This window comes from Phocoena phocoena, chromosome 19 (assembly GCF_963924675.1).
Source record: "Phocoena phocoena chromosome 19, mPhoPho1.1, whole genome shotgun sequence".
NCBI lineage: Eukaryota > Metazoa > Chordata > Mammalia > Artiodactyla > Phocoenidae > Phocoena > Phocoena phocoena.
Window position 1 is genome coordinate 40,493,173 of NC_089237.1, and position 24,321 is coordinate 40,517,493.

The 24,321-nt window shown below is 49.4% G+C and overlaps 1 protein-coding gene across 1 annotated transcript in view; it reads left to right on the plus strand.

The window, feature by feature from the left end:
* The first annotated feature begins 757 nt into the window (after window positions 1-757).
* The window catches only part of ASIC2 (acid sensing ion channel subunit 2), a 1,003,709-nt gene continuing 980,145 nt past the window's right edge, over window positions 758-24,321 (plus strand). Inside the window, exon 1 of the mRNA XM_065896497.1 lies at window positions 758-1,476. Within this exon, the coding sequence (XP_065752569.1) occupies window positions 922-1,476 (555 nt within the window). The 5' untranslated portion in view covers window positions 758-921. The remainder of the gene's footprint in view (window positions 1,477-24,321) is intronic.

Sequence of the window (24,321 nt, forward strand, 5' to 3'; positions counted from 1 at the left end):
CCCCCCCCCGCCACACCCCCGCCCCCGCCACACCCCTCCCCACGCCTGCCCTCTCCCAGCCCCCAGCAGGATTGTGGAGGAGGGGCTGAGGGAGGCTGACTCGCTCGGTGCCCTCTGGGTCCTCGCTTTTCCTCGGGGAGGCGGGGCGGGGTGGGTGGGCGGGGAGAGACCAGTCCCTTTCCGAACCTCCAGCATCCTTCCCAGCCTCCCGGTCCTCGCCTCTCCGGCGGCCGCGCGCTACCGCTTCTCCGAGGCGCTAGCCGCGGCCCGCCTGCCTTTGGAATTCTGCCCAAAAAAAGGGGCCCTTGAGGAGGAGGAGGTAGGAGAGGAGGGACGGAGGCCGGCGGCGAGAAACGGAATCCGGAGTCCAAAACAGTACGGGGAGAGGAGAGGACCAGAGCCGCGGCGGCGGCAGCGGCTCTGAAGCTCGGCCGCTGCGCCCGGCCGCAGTGCATCAGCGTGGCCGCCCTGACATCCCCAGGATGGTTAACGCGGGGCATTACGCACTGGTTAACAGGCTCCGAGCTGCTGAGCGACTTGTTTTAAGCATTTTCTCCCTCGCTCTCGCTTTTAATCTTGTCTCTAGTGGCGTGTGTAGGGGGGAGGACTTTATTTCCATTGGCTAAGCTCTCCCTTCCCACCCACATCTCTTCCACATCACCTTGGTGTCTCCCTAAATAAAACCAGCCTTCCTTATCGCCTGGACAAAATCAGGAGCTAGAGTTTGAATGGGTTTTATATAAACACTCACCCCTGGCAGCGTGCGGCTGGGCTCTCAGGATAAACTCACGGCACCTGGCCTGATGCTTGCCTTTCCTTCCCTCCCTTGAACGTCAAGGTTTAAGCAGAGCCCGAGGACTGAGAACTCTTCCCTGAAATCTGATCAACCTGAAGCCAGTTGCGGAACTGCACAGGGTCCCCATGGACCTCAAGGAGAGCCCCAGCGAGGGTAGCCTGCAGCCCTCTAGCATCCAGATCTTCGCCAACACCTCCACCCTCCACGGCATCCGCCACATCTTCGTGTACGGGCCGCTGACCATCCGGCGTGTGCTCTGGGCCATGGCCTTCGTGGGCTCTCTGGGCCTGCTGCTGGTGGAGAGCTCTGAGAGGGTGTCCTACTACTTCTCTTACCAGCACGTCACCAAGGTGGATGAGGTGGTGGCCCAAAGCCTGGTCTTCCCAGCCGTGACCCTCTGTAACCTCAACGGCTTCCGCTTCTCCAGGCTCACCACCAATGATCTGTACCACGCCGGGGAGCTGCTCGCCCTGTTGGACGTCAACCTGCAGATCCCGGACCCGCACCTGGCTGACCCCATGGTGCTGGAGGCCCTGCGGCAGAAGGCCAACTTCAAGCACTACAGACCCAAGCAGTTCAGTATGTTGGAGTTCCTGCACCGCGTGGGCCATGACCTGAAGGATATGATGCTCTACTGCAAGTTCAAAGGGCAGGAGTGTGGCCACCAGGACTTCACCACAGTGAGTACTTGGCTTTCAGCTCATTTTTGCGCTCAGTCCTTTTGAGAACTGCCACGCTGGCGGTCTCCGGCTTGGTTCGAGGTCTCTCTGTGCTTTGGAGCAGGAGAGAGAGCAGTGTCTCAGTTGAAGGCCAAGAGGGTAGTTGGCCAGAGTTGTTGGGACTGGTCGGAGAGGTCTGCCTGCTGGGTTGGAGCACTCCTGTCTGGTCAGATGTGCGGGGCGAGCAGGGGGGGCCTGGCCGTGGTGGTGGATCGTTACCCTAGAGGTGCTGAGTTGCCTTCCACCCACCCAGAGGGAGGAGGCCTGAGCCGTCCGTGGTCCAGGGCACTTGGTGTCTGAGCTGTGTGATTGGAACAGCTTGTCATTGACGAGGTGGCATTTTCTCTCTCTCTTTCTCTCTGCTCGGAAGTGGCATCAGGCACTGCATCCTGTGGGCTGGGCTGGAGCTTAAAGCTGCCAGGAAAGGGGGTGGGGGGCACGAGGCAGCCTGGATGGTTCCAGTGGCTTTGGGAGCTTGCTGGAGCAGGTGATGCTGCAAAGGTGTGGAAGTCTCTTTCCTTCCTTTTCCTGTGTGGATTCTGAGCTCCGTGCGGGGAGAGGAGAGGCCAGGGGAACCCCGGGTCTCTCTGTCTGGTCTGCTGGCAGGTCAAAAACAAAGAGATGTTCAGGGTCCCTGGGCCAAAGAGGAGGGTCTGTGTGGAGACCCACGCACAGGACGGGCAGTGAGATGTCTGGGAGGGTGAAACGTTGCAGGCTGGCTGGTCTGCGAGTTTCAGCTTGAAACTCAAAGGCTCGTTTGCTGTCTGTATGATGATCCCTTAACAACGTGGATACGTGGATACAGAGGGGTGGTGTGGGGAGGGGGCGAGCAGCTGTGAGATCCGCAAGCCTGGAGGAGGAGAGTGGAGCTGAGTAAAGAGGAAAAGCGAGGGGGAGGTGGATCCCATTCGGGACGGGGCTTCCTAGAGGGGCAGGGGAAGAATGGGAGGAGAGCTGTGGCTGCCAGGGTTCTGTGTCCGCCTAATTAGTGGGCTGCTGGGCAGAACTTGGCATAACAGGTCTGGTTGCAGCTGCCCACACCTCCTTGCTCCCAGGAGGGTCTGGGACATCAAGTGCTGTGGGACCCTCCGGAAGCCCAGTGTGGCCGCTTCTCCCAAAGCCGCCTTAAGGGAGAACCGAGAGCTTTTGAGTCTCAGAGCCTTGAGCCAAATTGCAGTTGTAATTTCGGGGTGGCAGGTACTGCAATTGCAAAGAGACTGGACTCTGTTGTCAGCTCTTGTCTGAGGTCCTCTGCCTAATTAAGACATGCTCTACCTTTCTCTGTGGTGCATCCACTCCCCGCCGGCTCTCAGGGCCACTGCCTACCAGACTCTTGCTCTGAGTTTCTTTTAATGCTACAACCAGTCTCTGCACACAGCCTCTATGCTTGCTGTGCGCTGTCTCTGATTCTGGAAAAGCCAAGAGTGCCTGGGGGTGGGTGGGGGTGGGGCGCGGGGCTGGGGAGGGCTCATTGCCTCTGGCATCCCCTGGAGCTCTCTTTCCTGGGGGAGTTGTTTTGTATTATCCATTTGAAACACTATGCAAAAGAACCCAGCAAGATCAGGCTGTGGTGTACGTATGCTAAAGAGGAAGCAGGTCTGAGCTGGGGGGAAGGGACCAGCAGTCCTGGAAGCCTTTCTAAATGGAGCAAACAGGATCCGAAAACATGTCACGCACAATGTCTTGGGTGGCTTGGGGAGAGTTGGGGAAAAAGCCTCATTCTTGGAGGCTGAAACTATCCCTGTATCCACCCCGTGCTTTCCAGTGCCGTGGCAACGCTCCGCTTCACCACTGCACCACGCAGCTCAGAAACACACATGGAACATGCAGACAGCAGAGAGAGACAGAAGGTGGCACCGAGAGCAACTGCAGTTGGTAGCAGACCCTGGACCAAGTTCTCAAGCATCCTCATAACCACATGTCCACCTAGTGGCTTCCTCTCAATTCATGACCAAGTTCCACTTAGAAGTAAAGGTTCTTTGATCCCAGACTGCGGTTTTGTACTTAGCCTATCATTTCGGTCCCTGGGGTCCCAAGAGGCCAAAGATCAGGCTGTAAAACCTGACCCAACCCTTTGACCTTTCCAGGTTGTCTCTTAAATAATGAAGCTGCCTGTGGACACAATTTATTGCTTAGTAAGTGTCATGTCATTATCTGCCATCCTTACCAGGTTCAAGGCTGATTTGGTTGAGTGTCCCTCCTTAGACTGACTCTCAAGGGATGACCTCCTCTAGCATTGAAGAGGGGATGGGTCTCAGGGCTGGATTGCCAAGCTGTTCAGGAGAGTGTCCAAAAGGGACACTCTAGGAAACCTGGCACATACTCCAGGCAGGAGGCTGATCTTTTTCACCTGTTGATTGCAATGAGCAGCCATGCTACAAGGCGCGGACATGACGCCAAGTTCATTCCAAGACCTTGTCACCCTGGCTCCTTGGCCTGGGGTGCACCGGAGGAGAGCGAGACCTCACAGGTGGTTATGGGAGAAGTTGGCTCACCAGCTTTCTCTCTCATTCATTCTCTCTACTGCGTATCCCTCTCCCTTTGGTTAATTTACTGGGCTCTCCCTGGGTTTGTCCTATGCTGGGTGGCTTCCTTCCCTATGAGCTGTGGCTAGTTTATTAGAGAGTGAAGTGTGGGGAGGGGCTGCCCCAGGTGGATCATTTTTCCTGGTTTTCTTTTTCTGCAAAGCGTACCTAGTGCCATCTCCAGGGCTAATGCTTTCGCATACGCGTCCTTATTCCAAGTTCTTAGCTGGTGTGCATAATACCCTTTAGTTAGCAAATGAGCCATGATTCTAGCAGAGTGAAAGGTTGTCTGTGGAGGTTAAAAGTCCCAGAAGCCAGCTGTGGTTCGCTGACCGCCACGTGAACAGATGTGCTGCATGATTGGGCAGGTACACTCTTAGCCCTCACCTCAGACCGCCTGACTTCACATAGGCGCATACTTTTCTTTGCTGGAAGAGGAGAGGAGGGCTTTGATTCAACAGTGTCTACGCAGTGGAGATCGCCCTGCTGACCCAGAGTGGAAGGAAAGGAGTTGGGGTGATAGGGCTGGCCAGAGGATGTGTCTCTGGCCATGACTGGATGAGCTGAAGTTAAGATTGGGAGTAGGAAAACATAGGTTCGAATCCCAGCTCCGTCATTTCCTAGCTTATTCCCTGGGTCGTATTTTGTACCCTCTCTCGGCATCGACTTGCTCGTGGAACATGTGATAGTAACATGTGATTTTGTAACTCAAAGGGAGAACGAATCATGTGAGACCATATATGTGAAAAATCTCTTGTGCCTTGTGACAACTAGATGTCGCGAGACGTAAGGCGGGGTTATTTTCAAGATTCGTAGGAGGGGTTTTTTAATATAAATTTATTTCTTTGTTTGTTTTTATATTTGGCTGTGTTGGGTCTTCGTTGCCGTTTGCAGGCTTTCTCTAGTTGCGCGAGCGGGGGCTGCTCTTGGTTGCGGTGCACAGACTTCTCATTGCAGTGGCTTCTCTTGTTGCGGAGCACAGGATCTAGGCGCGTGGGCTTCAGTAGTTGTGGCACACGGGCTCAGTAGCTGTGGCGCACGGGCTTCAGTAGTTGTGGCTCGCGAGCTCTAGAGCACAGGCTCAGTAGTTCTGGCACACGGGCTTCCTTGCTCCGCGGCATATGCGATCTTCCCGGGCCAGGGATCGAACCCGTGTCGCCTGCATTGGCAGGTGGATTCTTAACCACTGAGCCACCAGCGAAGCCCGTTGTAGGAGGGCTTTTATTGTCCAGCCTACCTGCCCTGTTTGCAGCCCTCCAGAAGAGTCAGTTGATTAGTAATGCTGTCAGGATAGACCAGAGAGAGAGGGGAGCCTGCTGCTTTCTGAGCCCTGGGTTAAAGCCCAGCATCGCAGAGCTGGGGTTTTGTAGAGTGGAGGTCACAGCTGGGTTCAATAGCTAACTATGGCGGACAGGTGGCAACCCCACTGCCTGGACTAGCGCGTGACTGTTTCACATTGTTTCTCTGCTTATCACATTGGGGTTCATCTGCCTCCAAGTTCAGGATTGCAAATGACCCCTCAGTCTGCATTTTTAACCTGATTGCCGTAGTGTGTGTGTGTCTGTGCGTGCATGTGTGTGTGTGTGTATGTGTGTGTACTTTAAACTAGAGATTTCTTAGGAAAGGCATTTCCTTCCTTTCTTACCGAAAGAAACGTCTCTCCACAATGGGATCTTGTTAGAGGCAATTCTATGATTCCTAGTCGTCTACATCACATAGCATTATAGAGATGTGGAGGGGAGGGCTTAGGCAGCTCCCGTATTTGGAAATCTTGCCACAGGCTGGTGGGTCCCTAGCTAAGCTTATTACTTCTTATCACATGAGGAGCAGGTATGTGAAGAAGGTGGGCTTTGGGGAGAGATCTGAGTTGGAATTCCAACCGTACCCCCTCTTCGATGTGTAATCATGGGCAAATTTCTTAATCTCACTCTCTCCGTCTCTAATTAGGAACAATAATACCTGCCACTCAGAGTTGCTGTACTGATCCAGGGAGGCCAAAGGATGCCAAGAGCTAGTGCATGGCAGATGCCTCGTACGGGGCAGGCCCCGTGCTTTGCTTAGTGTCCCACGGGAGTGTTGACGGAGCCTTAGTTGGATTCTGGCTGTCTTGACTTCAGGACAGTGTCCTTCTCACTATTCCACACTGTGACTCACTAACAGCTTTGGAGCATGGTCAACTGCTGTGTTTGTGGGATTCTTAATTCTCGTAATATGACAAACATTCCCTTTTCTCAGGACTTCCATATCGGTTCTGCTGCCTTAGCATCCTCTCCTTACCTGCCATCTTGGCTTCCGGTCCAGGTCATGCCACTTAACCTCAGCCCAGGAAGCTTGTGCTGTCCTAAGCCCTGGTAAGAGTCGAGTGGCCTGGGTAGCAGGCCTGCATCTTTTATCATGAGTGTGTGTGCTGTGTGTCTGCACATCCGTTCCTTTGTTAATCAAACAGAGCACCTCCCATGTAGCAGGGAGAGAGCTAGACCAGATTCTTGCCCTCTGAAAGCTCATGGCCCATTTCCCATCCCCTGTGGATGGGGGTGGGGTGTTGAGAGCAGGAGTCTTGTCTCATCAAACACATTCTCTGCATCCTTCATGCTGAATGCAGGGTCTGCCCACAGTAAATACCCAGCAAAGATTTTTTTTTTTCAATAGTTACTTGCTGTTTCCTGAACTGACCCAGCATCCTTTGCTCATGGGCATTTCTTCCTTCTTTTCATCTCTCACCTCTCTCTCTCTGTCTACTTATTTAAATCCTACTCATCCTTTAAAATCCGGCTCTAGGCGTGGTCGCCATTGGGGATGAGAGGCTGGGCGGACTCGGGCCTGGGGCCGCACGGACACCCTGGCGCTGGGTGGCAATGGAGGAGGCCAGAGGAGCTGCAGGTGCTGGGGGACGCGAAACAGGCCCGCAGGAGATGAGAAGCAGCGGCGCAGGAGCGGGGCTGCCTCCACGTGAAGGTGCGCGTGCCAGTGTCCTGGGGCAGCGGGGAGCCCAAGTCACTGGATGCCCAGCCCAGAGGCCACCTCCCCGCACCGCAGCCAGACGGCGACCAGGGGCGACCAAGTGTAGGGGTTCCTCAGGATGGCAGAAGGAGCTTGCGGGGGAGCCTGGAAGTTTCCGCAGGTTACATTGCGTTTGTGGTGTAATCCTGAACAACGGTGAAATCAAAGATCCAACAACTTGAACTAACTGTATTTCGGTTGATTCACTGCAACTGCCAAACATGCCCTGGATTTCGAATAAATAATACGACCCCACCCCCCACCCCCCCCAGATCTGGCTCTAATATCTCTGTGGCCTTCTCCAGGAAACCACTGCCAACCCCTCTCCCCGTGTCATAATCTAACTTAATCTCTTCCTCTCCTGTTCTCTAAACAGCCTTCGGATTACTCCTCTCCTAGAACAGTCATTATACTTTTCCTTGCATTAGAATCGTGAAGTGTTTCGGCTAAAAGGAACCTTAGAGATGATTTAATTTAAAACGGAATTCTTTAACCACTGATAATTTTTATTCATTGCCCATTTCAGTTTCTCCTCCCCGTAAGACATGATGTCTTTTCTAACTTGATATTCTCAGGACTTAGAACGGCTTAGCACAGGGAAAGCTCTTACAGTGTGTCGTGAGTGTGTGAAATGGGTTTGAAAGTTTTCAAATGTCAGGTGACTCTCATGTCAACGGAAATAGCCATTTTTTGGCTTCCCTTTTCAGTATAGGGACCCAGGATTCCACCTGCATTGGGAAGACTTGTCTCATTATTGTTTTTTTTTTTTTGCGGCACGCGGGCCTCTCACTGCCGTGGCCTCTCCCGTTGCGGAGCACGGGCTCCGGACGCGCAGGCTCAGCGGCCATGGCTCACGGGCCCAGCCGCTCCGCGGCATGCGGGATCCTCCCGGACCGGGGCACAAACCCGTGTCCCCTGCATCGGCGTGCGGACTCCCAACCACTGCGCCACCAGGGAAGCCCTATTATTATTTTAACAGTACACTTTCTGATTATAGAAACAATCCAGTCACTGGAGAAAACTTGGGAAGTGTGGGAAAGAGTAAAGAAGAAGAAAAAATGTCCCAGAATAGCATCTTAGGTATAATTACATGTATTATTTTAGTATTTGGGGAGTAGCTCCATTTGGTCGTGCCTGGGATCACACATCTGTACATGTGATACCTCGTCTGGCATGCAGTGCACACTTAGTCACTGTCACCTTGCTTTCTTCATCCTGGATCCCCTGGGTAGTCTCCAGGGTGTTAGAGATTCCCTCAACGGTCCACTTAGAGTAAAAATAAAATCCAAAGATATGTCTCCATGGGTCTGAGCAATACCCCTTTGGTGGGATATATTTTGTCTTACCTGCCAGAAGCATCCAGGGATAATTTGTGAGAGGGAGGGGAAATTGCCCATCTTAACTCAGCGTCCTTGGATTACAGGTTCACAGCTGAACACCAGTTACTCTTTTTTGATGGTAATTTATTGACAGTCTAGGTGTGCATTTACCTGAAGCCATCTTGGTCCTGTTTGTTGTATGTTTGTTGGGTTGAACCAGAGATGTGTTTGTTGACACCAAATTAGATCTTCTGACTGAGGCTTCACCTTGTTCCTGGATGAAGCCCAACCCCTCATGACCATGAGGACCCTGGACCATGAAGCCCAGGAGGTTCTCCTTGCACGGCCATCCCTGCACACCTCAGCACACAGTGTAGGCCCTGACTCTCCCTCACCTGGGAAGTTTCTAGGCTCCATGTTAAAATGGTCTAGATTGCATTGAATGCAAAGTAGATGGTCTTTCCTATTCCTTAAGTTGTTTGGAAGTTTTGTGAGCATTTGCCATGCCCTTGGAGAGGCAGCCTCTGCCCAGCTGTGTGGGTGGTTTTCTGTGGTGCCAGCCTCCAGTTGGGATCTTCTCGTTTGCAGAATGTTAGGTCATGGCTCTCTGGAAGTAAAGCTTTCAGGGGTGTATTGACTTCTGTCTGATGTGATGAAGGGCTAGGACACAGACTAAGAGATGACTGTTATAATGACCTGCACCATCTACTTGCAAGAAAAGCTGAAGCGGCAGCGAGCCACAAAGCTGGTGCCTAGTTGCTGTATGTCTGCATCTCTGTCCCTGGGGGTTCTTGGACCTCCAGAATGCTGATGGAAGACTACCTGCAAGCTTACCAAATTGGGAATTGATTCTTTCCCCCTCTCTACAGTGGTTCTCTTTTTCTCTCTGCAGAAACTCCTTCCCTTAACGAAGAGATGAATTCTAGACAGTTTTCTGTAAAGTTTCTGAATCCTGGTTTGCTACCGATTTCTAGAGGAAGAGCTGAAATGGGATCCCATGAAAAAAATCCCCAACCACTGAATGGGTAGCTCTTACTTTATTTTTTAATTTTTTTGAATTGGTAGCTTTTAGCACCAAGTTTGTTGTCAGAGGCGTTGTTCCCATAGATCAGTTCATATTTCAAAGTATCGAGTATCGCATTCTCTCCAGCAGAACAGAAATATGCCACCCGGGTCTAGAGATATCTGAAAGTGTGTTTTGTGCCGTCTCTTTTTCATCTGAGTGTTTATGTTTGATAGAGCTGGGTTGCCGTATCAAACTTGACCAGAGGGGCTATTTGACCCATGATCTATTGTAATCTGAAACTAATGGGCTACAGCACCCCTGCAGATTTGAAATTCCGTGTGTCCTATTTCTCCCCTGCAACAGACTTAAAACCAGTCCATACAGGTGGAACTTAGTGGTTACTGGAAGCCTGTGATAGAAGCCTGTTTATCAGGATGGGCTTTATTTGGGAAGAACATTCTGAAAAGGGTCATCCTTTGGATGCTAAACCGTCTCTCCATCTCCCAGCACTTATTTTCTCATGAATCAGGTCCATTCCCTATTGATTACCTCACTGGCCGCAGAAATTTATACTCAGGAGAAATAAAGTACAAAGCACAGAAAGAACATATTTGCCTGGGTTTATTGACTTCTGTTGATGGAGTGGCCCGGCCTTGGGCAAGGTAATTAGCTTCTGTGGGCCTCAGTTTCCTCACTTTTAAGATGAGGGGGTTAAACTAGGTGACTCCCAAGGACTGGCCAACTTGGAGAACTGTGGTACAGTAGAACACAATCGAAATTTATTTTCTGATCTCGCATTTGTTCGCTGAAATAACTTTAACTTATGCTTGGGGGCAGAGAGTTGATGGTATTTTGTAACCAGATATATTTATCCATTTATTTGTTTGTGTAATGTAGATAGAGCTGTACAGTGGAAGGAAAAATACCCTGATATGCTGAGTGGCTGTAGTGGGAATACGGAGGCACAGAATTCTACCGTCAAGACTCTGTCCATGAGCCGTGCGTGTCTGGCTGCCATTCATCAGTCTGACTGAAAGTTTCCATCACACTGGTCCTACAGTTGTGAGCAGGGGTCCGTGTACAAATTAGCAAGGGCATCTGTGAAAGGTGCTGTTGGTGTTCCATCCAGATCCCCTTTCCTGCTGCTGGGGCTACAAGCTTCTGCACTGAAAACAGGAGGATGCCCTTGGTCCTTTGTCTACTGGCCCTGCCTTTCCTGGAGATATCTGAGAAGTTATGCACCTCCCCACCACCTGGGGGCAGCCAGGAGCCAGCGACCCCTGACTGACAGGAGTGCAAAATGCCAGGCACCTGCCTCAAGACCCAACAAACTATGGTGCAGTTTACACTCCAGAGCTTTCCATGGGATCAGGCTGAGCTAGACTTCTCCTGAATCCACGTCTTTGCTTACCTTTTCTCCCTGCCCTATCGTGCATACCTCACTCCCTTCTAGGCTTTTCCTGAGCTCATTCCCTCAATAAATCACGTGGACAAGAAACCCCATCTCAGGCTCTGCTAGGGAACCCACCCTATGTATTGATTAGTTTTACCTTCTCCGTCTGTTTGACAACATGGAGACTCACTTAGGCACGTGGACCTGTGTCTGGCTTAGAAAGAAGGAAATACCTGTTTCAAAAGTCTTATAAGCCTCATTCTTTCTTGATGGGCCCTCCACTGGGGCCTGTAACAATGTCCAAGGGAGACTTTTCATAATTCAAGTGAGCATCTCTCTGATTAGGATCCACTATTGTAGGCTCAGCTGGTTTGCTCCTCTTTGGAACTTTTTGTCCGAGGAAAGCCCTTCCCAAAGTTGCCCATGTCCTAAGGGCTGAGCTATCCTTATTCTCTCAGCTCCTGCGTCCGCCCCCCCCACCCCGAACCCTGTCCCCTGCCCAGGCTGCTCACATTCTAGCTCACACCTTTACCAACACCTGCCTTCTCGTCATTTCCCATTTCCCAGTTCTGCTGTCTCTGAAAGCATCCCTCTCTCACCCTCCTCCCAGCCTTCACTGCCATTTCCTCCTGGATGGGCCTCAGTCTGGCTTTAAGCCATGGGGCGGGGGGGAGGCGACTGCCTTCGATGTTGGCAGTGGCTCGGCTTCATCTATAAAGCAGGAGGCAGTGGGAAATGTACGGCTGACCGGGGCTGTTGCTCTTCATATGTCACAGAAACCGTGAGTGATGAGGGATGCAGGGGAGAACTGAGACTGTTTAGCCTGAAAAGGGAAGCAGGTGACTCAAGGCTGGGTGGTTGCTGTTTTCATACACTTCGAAGGTCCTTGTAGAGAAGAGGGATGAGGTTTTCTCTTTGTGAGGCCAGAATGCAGAGATATTTTAGCCAATCGTGGAATTCAGTGCCAGACGTTCACAGAGGTGAGTATCAGCTGCTTAGAAGGAGCCATCCTGGGACCACCTGTGCCCTGTCATCAACTCTAGCTGAGGCCATACAATTGCTTATTGGTGATGCTGTAGGGGTGGATCAATGTCAAGTAAGGAGTTGGATGTAATGACCTCTACAGTTACTTTCAACTCTGAGCGTCTTTGATTTATTTCCTTTTGGAACAGATATTTGGGGTCAGAGGTGAGGGCCACTGACAGATGGCATTGGGAAGAATTGATAGTAACTGCAAGCCAGTACATCCACCGTGCAACACCACCTCATTTCCCAGTACAGCGTAGCCTTGAGGCTGTTTCAGGAGCGGGGAATAAAAATGTTGCTGCTGGAGAAGACTTGGAGACAGAAAATGCTCAGTTCATCCAGAGAGAGTGTAGAACACATGTGGGTGAGGGTCACCGGGGCTTGGAGTGGCTGGTAAATGACCTGGCCTCCCCAAGGGAGTATGCACGGCTCCTGGAGAAGCAGTTCCCAGGGCAATTTGTCATAAATTCCCGGCACTAGCTTCAGTCCTAGAGAGCAAATTTTGGGTGTGCTTGGACCTGACCTGCTTTCTGGTAGGGGTTGGGGAGACAGAGAGGTACTCAAGTTTAAGGTAACTCTGGGGTGGGTGGGGCTAGAGATAGAGCCAGTTATAGGGGCTGGGAAGGAAGTTAATGTGGCTGGGAGAATGCCCTGCCTGGGAGCTCCAGGGTGTTATGGCAGGTGTGGGAAGGATGAAGGGGCTCTGGCATCGGAGGTAATCACAGAATGAGATATTTTAGCCAATCGTGGAATTCAGTGCCAGACAGGTGTGGGGTCCAGGCTTGCATAACTGTGATTTTTTTTTTTTTTTGATTAATAAGAAATGTATACTTGGTCTTCATCCCTGGTTCCTGGTACAAGAGCTTGAAAAACCCTTGCGATTTCCTGAGGGATTGGGTGAGAGGAGCATCTTTTGTTACTGCTGATAAGGCCCTTTCAACCAGATGTGAATTTATGCTAAGGAAGTGACTCTTGCTGGGCCCCTGGATAGCTTCAGGATGGGGGTTGGTTGCCGTCAGCCATATGATTAGAGGGCTGGAAATTGAGTTAATCACCAGTGGCCCATGATCTAATCAATCCTGCCTATGTAATGGGACCTCTCCATAAGAGCCTCTGAATGAAGGGATTTGGAGAACTTCTGGGTTGGTGAACACATGGAGGTGCTGGGGGGCCGTCATACCAAGAGAAGGCGTGGAAGCTCGGTGCCCCTTACCCCAGACCTTGCCCTATGCATCTCTTCCATCGGGCTGTTCCTGAGTTGTATCCTCTATAATAAACCAGCGACAGTAAGAAAACTTTTCCTGACTTCTGTGAGCCATTCTAGCAAATTATCAAACTTGAGGAGGGGGTCATGGGAACCCTGATTTATAGCCAGTTGGTCAGAAGTACAGGTGGCTTGGTGATTGGCGGCTGAAGTGGGGCCAGTCTTATGGGACTGAACCTTTAATCTATGGGGTTTGCCCTAACTCTGGGTAGTTAGTGTCAGAATTGCTTGGTATGAGGGGAAAACCGACACGTTTGGTGTCAGAAGTGAACTGTTCTGTGAGTTAAAAAAATGGATCTTGGTAGTGATCTTATGCAAGTTACTTAACCTCCCCCCCTCCATTTCCTCACCTATTAAATAATAGTCATACTGGTATTTACTGTATAGGATGGTGTGCAGCAGTTGAATGAAATCATAGAAGCGAAACTTTAAGCATTGGGCCAGATGTAGAGTGTCAGTATTTTGTTACTTTTATTATTACTAAGATGAGCTGATGATAAGACATAGTGACCGGGGATCTGAGAACAGAGGATTTTGGGGGGAAATCCGCAGTGACATCAGCAAATCCCCAGAGTATGGGGATGAGACTGCAAACAAGCCAGGCACCCGGCTCCTGCTGTAAGACACCCAGAGTATGTGAAAAATAGATCAAAACTATGTAGTTTACAAAACCTATCAATAATTGCGATGTTTTCTGAGTGTGTGCTATATCTCAAGCCCTGTTCTTTACTTGGAATTCAGTCTCTATCTGTAACTCTGTTTTTTGGTATGGAAAAAATTGAGGCTCGGAAAGGTTAAACGACAAGCCTAAAGTCACTTAGCTAAGAATTGGTGGAAGTGGAATTTGAAACAGGTACTCTGGTTCCAGATCCTCCAGGCTTCCTTTATAAGATGCTATTGGATCCTCACAATAACTCTGAAAGTGGAAAAAGTGCGTCTGTTTCAGAGTTGAACATAGGTACGGCTCATCTTCTTTTCCATTATGCTTTATCACAGGATATTGAATATAGTTCCCTGTGCTATACAATAGGACCTTGTTGTGTATCCATCTTGCATATAACAGTTTGCACCAGATGAGGGTTTTGTGCTGCAAGAGAAGATTCCAACTTTGCAGAACAAGACTTTGCAGCTACAGTTCCTGCCTTAGAGGAGGAGAACACAGGTGCAGTCAAATGACTGGTTCTGAGAGGTGTGGCCGCCCCAGGCCTTTTCCCCTGATGCACGTGCAGGTGTTTTCTGGGCTGATGTCACGCATCTCGGCTCAGCTGGCTTCACTGGCTGCCCAGGAGGGGCACTGCACATCAGCTTTGTGAATTCAATTTTCCCTCTTCAGGGGAAGGTGGACTTTGGATCCTGCTGCCGTGATTTCTACCTGTTGCAAGCACCACATCTCTAAGAGCTGGACATACGTCTGTGGTCCCCTTGACCTCCCAGCTCTGCAGATTTGCATCAGATCCTTTGTTCTCTCCTGCCCGGTCTCTTGGCTCAGGAATACACAGGTGGAAGGGCCAAGCAATTCCACAGCACCCTCTTCAGGAAAGTCAAGACGCTGGAGAAGTCTGTTCTTGCCAGGGTGACACTTGCCGTCTCTCCCGATTGCCAGCTGGGGGGCTCCAGGGTCCGACATTAGGAAGTGAGCATCTGTTTCAGATGTGCGTGGGATTCTGCTTTGCTGGCTTTTTCTGACTCCACTTCCCCATTTTAAATCCGCCTCTGGGTGGCAGAAATGATAACTTTACGAGAAACAGATCTGTTGAAGGAACCGGCTGGCGAGAGCTTGGCATTGAGAGCTTCTGCCTCCGAATCAGTGACTTGAATTTGAAAGTCCAGTTCACGTGTGCTCTGAACAAATTTGCAGGTGACAGGATAGCACAGTGGTTGAGAGCTGGGGTTCCGGAGTGAGACAATCTCGGTTGAAATTCTATACTCATATACTAGTTAGATGACCTTGGACAAGATATTTAATTCAATTTGGGGAGAATTAAATGAGTTGTAAACTATGCCGCACGGTAGAGCTCAACCTCTGTGAGTTGGTTCTCACCCTCCTGCCTGTTTGCATCTCCATCTACATACCAACTTTTCGGCTTCTAATTCAGTACGATATTTTTCTGTTTCCTCATTTCTGTTCTCTGACCTGGGTGCTTTCTCCTGGGATTGTCTGGACCGTGTTCTCTTTTGTTTTCTCCTCCCCCACTGGATATGGCAATCGAGGGACCTTTCTCGGGAGCAGGGGTGATGGGGAAGATGTTTTAGCGTGTCCACCATGATGATGTAGGGAATTTCAGGTCTCACTTTCTCCCTGGCAGCCCTGAGAGACACCCATCCCTCTAGAGTGTGAGGAGGCAGCCACTGAGAGAGTAGCATCTCCATGAACTGGGAATAACGGTGTCTTCTAAAGTTGGGGCAAGGCTGCTTCTGCCTTCCTAGAATGATTTCTTAGCAGAACACCTTTTATCCCCTGGGCCTGTTAGCTATTTCAGGGACATTCTAAGTGGCTATTAACAAATGTTGAATTATGGCTGCAAACCTCTGGGAGCTCACGTGAACCACAAGTGAGCTCTGTGCAATCAAGGCTGCCACAACGGGCTGGGATTAAACAAACAGGGACCGTTGTTCTCCCCGCAGCAGTGAGGCAAGAAGGCTGCTCTTTGGAGCCTGTGGTCTCAGGCAACATGCTCCTGAGAAGCAGGACACTTCCAGGACACATAGCTCATTGCTGTAGGGCAGATAGATGCTCTGGGTTTGTAGAGAGGCATATTTCAGCTTCCTATCTGGAGGAATTTACCAACAGTGAGTCAGTATGTCCAGGGATATACCAGCCAATCTCAGGGGTTATGAGTTGCCCAGCACATTGGTTCAGAAAACACCTACTGAGTGCTTCCTATGCTCTGGGCTAAGCTGTACAGAAATGGAAATGAGTAAGGCCCAGTCCAGGAGGTCAGGGCGCTCGCAGCCTGGAGGGTAGGCTGAGCAGTAAACAGATTACGTGCAACAGCCGAAGTTTGCACAAGGCGACACAGGGTAGGCTCGAAAAATCTTCGAAAAGGAGATGATATGTATAATTTTTTTTCCCTTTTGAAACAATTTTAAACATATAAATGTTGTAAGACTAGTGCAAAGGATTCCTGAGTATCCAGTGGTCCCAGCGATGTCCTCTTTGGCCAAAGGATCCCATCCCGGATCCTTTATTCTGAGTCTCCTTTATTCTGGAACTGCTTCTCAGTTTCTTCCTGACCTTCACGACCTTGACATTTTTTCAGGAATTCAAGGCCGGTCATTTTCGCAAATGATTTTCAGTCTGATGTTCCCTCTTGATTAGACCCAGATAATGAATTTTTGGCTGAATTTCACGGGATGGATCCAGGATTCTTCTCATTGTATCCTACCTGGAAGCACACAATATTTATTTGTCCCAATAGTTATAGTGTTAACTTTTATCACTTGATGAACTTGGTGTCTTCCAGGGAAATGCTCTGAGACTGTGTAAAACCCCATTTCTCATCCCGCTTTCACCCTCTGTTTTTTTAAAAATCATCCATTGATTTTTCTTGCTTGAAATATTACAGTGATGCCAAATGGTGATTGTCTAATTCCGTCTTTCCATCTACATTTCTTAGTGGGCTTTCTGAAATACAGAAGAGCCTTCTCTTTTCCCTTTTTATTCATTCATTTATTTATATCAGTGTAGACTCCAATTTCTGTTTCATTCAGTGGGTTCTCATCCGTTCATATTCTTTCGAAACTCAAAATCTCCCATATTTGGGAACCCCTTCGAGCTGATATCTCTGTCCTTTTGACATTTCCCTGAATCCCTTGGGCACTTTACATATTTCTGGTCCGGCTAGAAGGCTTATCTGTTTTTTCCTGCCCAAGTCCTGTAACTGGCTATTTCTCCAGTGAATCCTGGTTCCTTTTAGTGGGAAATGGTATTTAGAAGCAAGATCTGGGTGCCAGGTCTCACTGCTACTAGGTTGTCAGGGCTCAGGCCCCTCCCAGTGGACAGAGCTAGGATATTTACATGTATATTTGCATCTATATTGAAAAGCACCAGTTCACACAGATACTTCCAATTTTAATCTAACACCACAGGTTCATTCGAAGTCTTTGCCCTTTCCATATTGGTCCTTGCTTTTTTCCTGCAGTGGGAAACCTGCCTCCCATGATCTTATTTACTGTTTGCTCCGTTCTCTTGAATGCAGACCATCTTCTTATCCCTACAGACTACTACTCTGCCTGGATGCCCCCTCACAAGGGCCCAGTCCCTGCTGGGCTGCCTTCCTGCCTCTCCCCAAGGCCCTCCTTCTCTGTGCTCTGGCCGCTGCTAGGCTGCCTTCCATTCAGATTTCTTCAATTGTCAGATCTCCTCAATTATCCCCCAAACACTTTTACAGATTGTTAACTTAAAAAATTCAGGGGCTTCCCTGGTGGCGCAGTGGTTGAGAGTCTGCCTGGTGATGCAGGGGACACGGGTTCGTGCCCCGGTCTGGGAAGATCCCACATGCTGTGGAGCGGCTGGGCCTGTGAGCCATGGCCGCTGAGCCTGTGCATCCGGAGCCTGTGCTCCGCAACGGGAGAGGCCACAACAGTGAGAGGCCCGTGTACCACAAAAAAAAAAAAAAAAATTCAGGATCCACTGAAGATACAATCAAGATTCATGTGTTGCCTTTTGTTGTTCTGTCTCCTTAATCAAAATGCTCCCCCCAACATAACACACACAAGCACAGTTTTTAAAAATAGCTTTATTGAGATACAATTCTTATATCATACAAGTCACCCATATAAAGTGTAAAACTCAGTGGATTTAGTGCATTCACAGCATTGTGAATTTTAGAACCTTTTCATTAAAAGGAACCCCAAAAGGAGCTGGATCCATTAGCTGTTACCTCCCCATGGCCTTCACGCGCCATCAGTCACTACTGTACTTTCATCACTACTCTACTCTCTGTCTCTATAGATTTGTCCACTCTGGACATTTCACACTAATGCAGTCACATACTATATAATATATATATTGTGACAGACTTGTTTTGTGTAGCATTATGTTTCCAAGGTCCATCCACGTTGTAGCCTGTATCAGTATTTCATTTCCTTTTATTCCCCCAAATATTCCATTATATGGGTATGTCACATTTTATTTATCTTTTCATCCTTTGACCTGTTTCCACTTTCTGGCGATTATGAATAATGCTGCTTTCACACTTCCTTTAGTATTGACTTTTGGAAGAAAACAGACCCATACAGAGTGGTCCCATACAATAATCCCGCATTATGAATCTGTCTGGTTAGTTCCTTGTGGTTTCGCTTAACCTGCTCCTCCCTCCTCTGTATTTCTTATAAACTCGGGGTTGGGTTTAAAGAGTTGATGACATTCAGGTTAATGTTTTTGGCAAGAGAACTCCATGGATGAAGCTGTGTACTTTGTATTGCTTCACAGCAGGAGCTTATTCTGTGATGGTACCCCTCTTCGAGATGCTAGTTTTGATCCCTTGTTTAAGGTAGCAACTGCTGGATCTTTCTATTGCATCACCTCCCATCATCAAACCATCTGCCATCATCTCTGGGATGATTCTCTGGTACCCTGTAAATATGCTATTTGCCATCATATTTGAACCTGAATTAACAGTTTCATTAGAGTTTGCAAAATTGTGATTTCTCAATTCTTTCTACATTTTTTGGCTGACATTCTTTTGTAAAGAAGAGCTTTCCCTCATCACCTGGGGATCAACCAGAGTTCCTCCTATAAAGGCAGGATAAATGCTTATTCTTGTCCTTTAATTACCAGTTTCCAGAGGATAGAGTTGGTGTAATAGCTACCATAATAACTGGGTGGGAAGGGAGAGGGCAGGTTGGTAGGAGTCCATGCAGCTGTAGTCAAGGCAACCACAGGCTCCTTCCAGATCCCCTCGTATCCCAGGATGGGGATGTTCACCTTTCAGACATGGTTCTTACTGGTCCTGAGCCTGGGCAGGCCTGGGACAGGGGTGGCAGGCACTAAGCTTACTGGAACAGGGCTGTGACAACACTGACCACATGGCGTAAGGCAGGTCATAAAATTAGGGATCCTAATTATTTGTCCTGACTCTCGGTATCTCCTCACTTCCCCGGAGCCTCCCCAAGAGATGTCCAATGCTTGTGCTGCCTTGCACCTGTCTCCGGGGAGTTCATGCAGCATCCCTCCTCGGTGAGAGCAGAGGAGGTGGGGTAGGAAAGGGAAGTCTCACATGTGGATTCCATTTAATTAAAGTACCTGGATACATGATGAGAACCAGTCATTTGCTGAGCACTTGCTATGTGCCAGGTGGTGTTGAAAGCACCTCCCAGGGATGTGATGAGAGCGGTACTCTTACCCCTCATACTGTGTGTCAGGACTGAGGTGCAAGAGATTAAAGAAATTGCCAAGGTCTCTAGATGCATGGTCCCGTTGACTCCCCTGTTCTGCCTTCCCGGGCAGTGCATGAGGAGCTTCTGCCAGGAGGGGGCAGAGGGGCCATGGGGGAAGTTTCATCTGGATAACTGGAGAATTCCTCGGCTCTCTGGCTTTGAGCCTGGAGGGAGGGGCTTCTGGATGCAAAGAGAGTGGAGCAGGGTGGGGCTCACAGAGGGGAGAGGCGCCCAGTGAATGCAAGCGTAACCGTCCCCAGGAACCCTTGGTACCACGGCTCTGTCTCTTACCCTGCATCACCTGACCGATAGTCCACGAGCAGGGGCAGCGTTTCCTCCCCACGTCCTGCTCTTTGCCTTGCCTGCTTAGGGGCGCTAATTATCTGGCATGTTAATGAGCCCGGAGGATTAACACGGAACATGGGTAATGATGATTTCACTTGATGGATTCAAAGCTACCTTCCTGGGAAAACAGAATTCAGTCTGCTTTCTGGGAGAGCATCTCACGACCAAACGGCACACAGTGGGTGACTAAGGTCTCAGCGGTGGAGGACCGAGTACATATCCACAACGTGTAGTTCATTCAACCTGCTGTTTGCTCACTCACTCATTCATTCATTCATTCATTTTGCATTCCCCAAGGGTCTTCTTGGTACCAGGATGGATAGGGCACCTCCCCTACTCTCAGTGGAATCTCATGTTTTTAGAGGGATGCAAATGCGTAGACACATACTTTTAATTAAAACTGTCACGAGAGGATTATCTATGTTGTGCGTGGGGGGGGGGTGCGGTGTGGAGGAGGGAGTGATGTATTCCAGCTGGGGGGATTGAAGTGGCTTCATGAAGAAGGTAGCCTTTTAGCTAGGCCCTCAAGAGAAGCAGAATTTTGACAAGTGAAAGGGGCAGGTGAGTACATCCTAAGGCTGGGGAACTGTGCCAGTAAAGTTACCTGTAAAGTGTATGCTTGGGTAGAGTCAGGAACAGGAGATAATGCTGCAAAGTTGGTCCTTCCCTGGCTGTGAGGGACCCCGAGTGCTGTAGGCACTGGGGAGCTCTTGAGGGTTCTGAGTGACATGATCCCATTTTACTTTTTATAGAACCATGCTTGGCAGCATCCCGGTTGAGGATGGTTTAGCTGAGAAAGAGGATGCAAAGGTCTGCTTTCTGTTTGATTGTTTTGTTATTATTACTATTTAAAAAATAAGAGTCTTGCCTTTATTGGACTCTTACCTTTTAATCATATCTTTGTGGAGCTCATGTCCTTGGGTGTGAATTACTGACTGTAGAGTGTAAACAATACTTCAGGCAGTGAAAACACCATCGTGTGCTAAGAGAACTAATCAAGGCATTGAGGAAAGATTGGAGTCTGTGCTTCTCAACCTTGGCCACACAGTGGAATTACTTGGGGAGCTTTAAAAAATACTGATGTCTGGGTCGAAGTCTGGGCGTCAGAACGTTTCAGAGCTTACCAGGTTAATTCTAATGCTCAGTCAAGGTTAAAAGCTACTAGCCAGACAACCAGCAGCCTAGAGAATTGGGAGCAAAACCCAGTGCTGGGTTTGCTGACTGGTCTTTTCCCACAGAGACGCTAGCCCTAGCCCTAGCCCTGGTCCTTAGCCACCTTCTGTCTGTAGCTTCATCTCCTGTGCCTGCTGTGTTCCTCCTGCTGTCCGGCCTCCAGTTACCAAGGGCAGGCCTGTTTGTGACTCCTTGGTTCCAGAAGACAGTTCTTGGCGTAGGCCAGCCAGGTCATAGCTGGCCGAGGCTTCGCTGGCCAGAACTCGAAGTTGTAAGGTTCTGCTCTTGGAATTATTAATCAAAGGCTTTCCAACTTCCCCAAAGAGGATCAACCTTGATTTCAAGTAAAGTAACTCATTTGGCTTCTGAGCCCTGATAAGCTTACCTGTGGGGTCTCAACTTCACTGCGTGGTTGCCAGTCTGTCAGTGATGTCTGTGGTTGGCTCTAGCTGTCCAGTAGATTGGGATTCCAAAGTTCAGAGTGCTGTTTTTTTTTTTGCTAGAGTGAGGGGTGGGAACTGGAGGGGCCCCAGAAGGTACTGCCCAGGTGTGGGGTGAGGGATCCAGGGGCTCAAAGGAAGGATTGTACCTGGGCGCTCAGCTGCCCTTTCTTAGGAATGGCTGTCTGCCTGTCTGCCCATTAGAGTGGTCAGAAGCAGCTTCCTTACTGAGATCAGAGCTAATTCGTTTGGGACTGTCATAATAGACACTTGGCTTCTGGGGTATATGGTGCCAACTGGCACGGAGAAAATGGTCAGGTCACTTGCTGACTTAGAACCTCACCATGTCTCATCACCAGGGCTCAGGGCAGGGGCCCACTTGTCAGCTTTCATGGCCATCATGACCCCCACCGAGCTGGCTTTTCCTGCCTCATCTCTGCCATGGTGGCGCTTGGCCCATCTGCCTGTTTTTCACTTTCCCTCATTGTGCACTTACTATGGCTCATGCTTTGACCTATATTACCTGTCTTTGAGGATGGCAGCTGTCTGACCTGCCCCTAGGGACCTGGTCAAAGTGTCCAGTTCTGGTGGGAAGGCATTGTGGTCCCTTTTTGGACCTTGGGAAGTTCACCCAGGCCGTTGGCACTTAAGGACAGACGTACCTGGGAGCAGGGGTGGGAGAGCACAGGAGGAACTGAGCATTTATCAAATTCCAAATGCAAGTAAATCACTGTTTATAACACCCAAACCTCTGGTACCACCTACAACTTCTCCTAGGAAGCTTCAGGTCATTTCAGGCTTCGCGTGGGCTTTTCAGTAGAGCCCGGGATGCTCCCAACTCTGTCTGCTTATCGGAATGCAAGCTTGTCCATCCTTCAGTTTCCTTGGCCTTGGCTGGGGCGAGTCTCCCCATCACAAAGAAGGAGCATTGGCTTCAGAATCAGAGGATCAGTACCTAGAAGCTGACTCCAGCACTCATCAGCTATGTGAACTTGGTAAATACCTGTAAGAGTCAGTTTCTTGTCTCAGTTTCTCAGCCTTGGCACTGTTGATGTTTGGGACCTGATCTTCTTTGTGTTGGGGGCTGTCCTGCACACTGTAGGATGTTTAGCAGTATTTCTGTCCAGTAGTGCCTCTCCCCTCCTGCCAAGTTTTGACTGCCAGAAATATCTCCAGACATAGCCCAGTGTCTCCTGTGGGGCACAGTTGTCCCTGGTTGAGAACCACTGGTTTATCTATAAATTGGGAGGAACCCCCCGGGGTAAAGGGTTGTCCTCAGATGTCAGTGAGTGTGCTTGGCAGGAGACAGCCCTTGGCGCACAGCAGATGGCCCTTGGCAACACAGTGAGGCCCAGGGAGGCTGTGCGTTCCCTTGGCTGCCTCTCGGGATGTGCTTCCCCTGCTGGTGCCAGGCCCTGTGAGGCTCCCCAATCCAGGCGGGCACCAGGCTCGTTGGTACCTCTGGTCCCCTGGCCTGTGGCCATGCATGTGGGTGTTGGCTTTCTGGGCTTCTGTCCCACAGCCCAGAGCCAGAGCTGCTCCCTTGGGCATGAATAGATGTTTTGTTACCAACTCAACAGGGCCAGGCCGCCAGGGCCCACTCTCAGGGCCCTGGGGATTCCCAGGAGGTGGCTCCCCCCAGCAGCATCTTCTTTAGGAGAAGGGAAGGGAAAGAACTAGCATTTTCTGAGCATTACCACGGCACTACCCCATCTCTGCAGAGAAATTCTCCCCTTCTCCTGCACCATGAAGAGTAGAAAATCACCAAGAGAAAAGCAAGCTCCTTAGAGACAGAGAGACCTGAATTCATATCGTCTCATTGCCTCTAAAATGAGAAAATTTATCTCTATCAGTATCTATATTTATATCTAGATCTATGTATCTCACATATATATTTATATCACATTAATCATATGATATATATCTCATATTATATATATGATACATGTGATAGAGATAGTATGAACATTTAATTAAATCAGATAATGGACGCCTAGCCCAGGGCCTGGCATATAATAAATAAATAGTTAGAATTTGGTGGTTCTCTTCTTTTTTATTTTTTTAAGATTTTATTTATTAAACCATAGTTGATTTACGATATTGTGTTAGTTTAGGTGTAAATACCGCTTCAGATTCTTTTCCATTATAGATAATTACAAGATATTGAATATAATTCCATGTGCTATAGAGTAAATCCTTGTTGTTTATCTATTTTATATATAGTAGTGTGTATCTATTAATCCCATACTCCTAATTTGTCCCTCCGCCTCCCCTTTCCCTTCCCCTTTGGTAACCATATGTTTGTTTTCTATGTCTGTGAGTCTATTTCTGTTTTGTAAATAGGTTGATTTGTATTATTCTCTCCTCCCTTTACACAGATATCTCAGTTCATTCTCCCAATGAAGGAGGGAGGCAGTTATTAATTTGGGGTGACCCCAATCAGGCCCCTGATGGCTTAGATTAGGGGCCCAGGCCTCCCTTTGGAGGAGGCTGTGTTTCTGGGGAGGTACTGGTTTCCCAAGGGGCCCTCCCAACCCAGCAGCTAAAGAGGCTAGCTAGGCAGGGCTTCCGGGATGGGTGGGGGAAGCATGGCCACTTTTCCCGGAGCCCTCACAGTTTACAGAGAACATGCATGTGTGTACTCACCATGTGATAGCAGTGCACAGTGGTGGAGCAGGCAAGGTTACTCCTGCTTTGCAGATGAGGAGATTCAAGCTCAAGGAAGTTAAGGGGCTGTCTCCAAAGTTATGCCCTGGCAAGTGGCACGGTCGGGATCCCTACAGAGCTCGGCCAGCCTTGCCATCCCTCATGTGGATTTTGATGCCTGTCCCCCTGCAGATAGTATTAGGATCCTCCTTCCTCAGAGAGCCCCAGCATCAAGCTTCTGGGGTGCAGGATAGGGTACCTCAAATTCTAGGACAGCACCCACCTTTG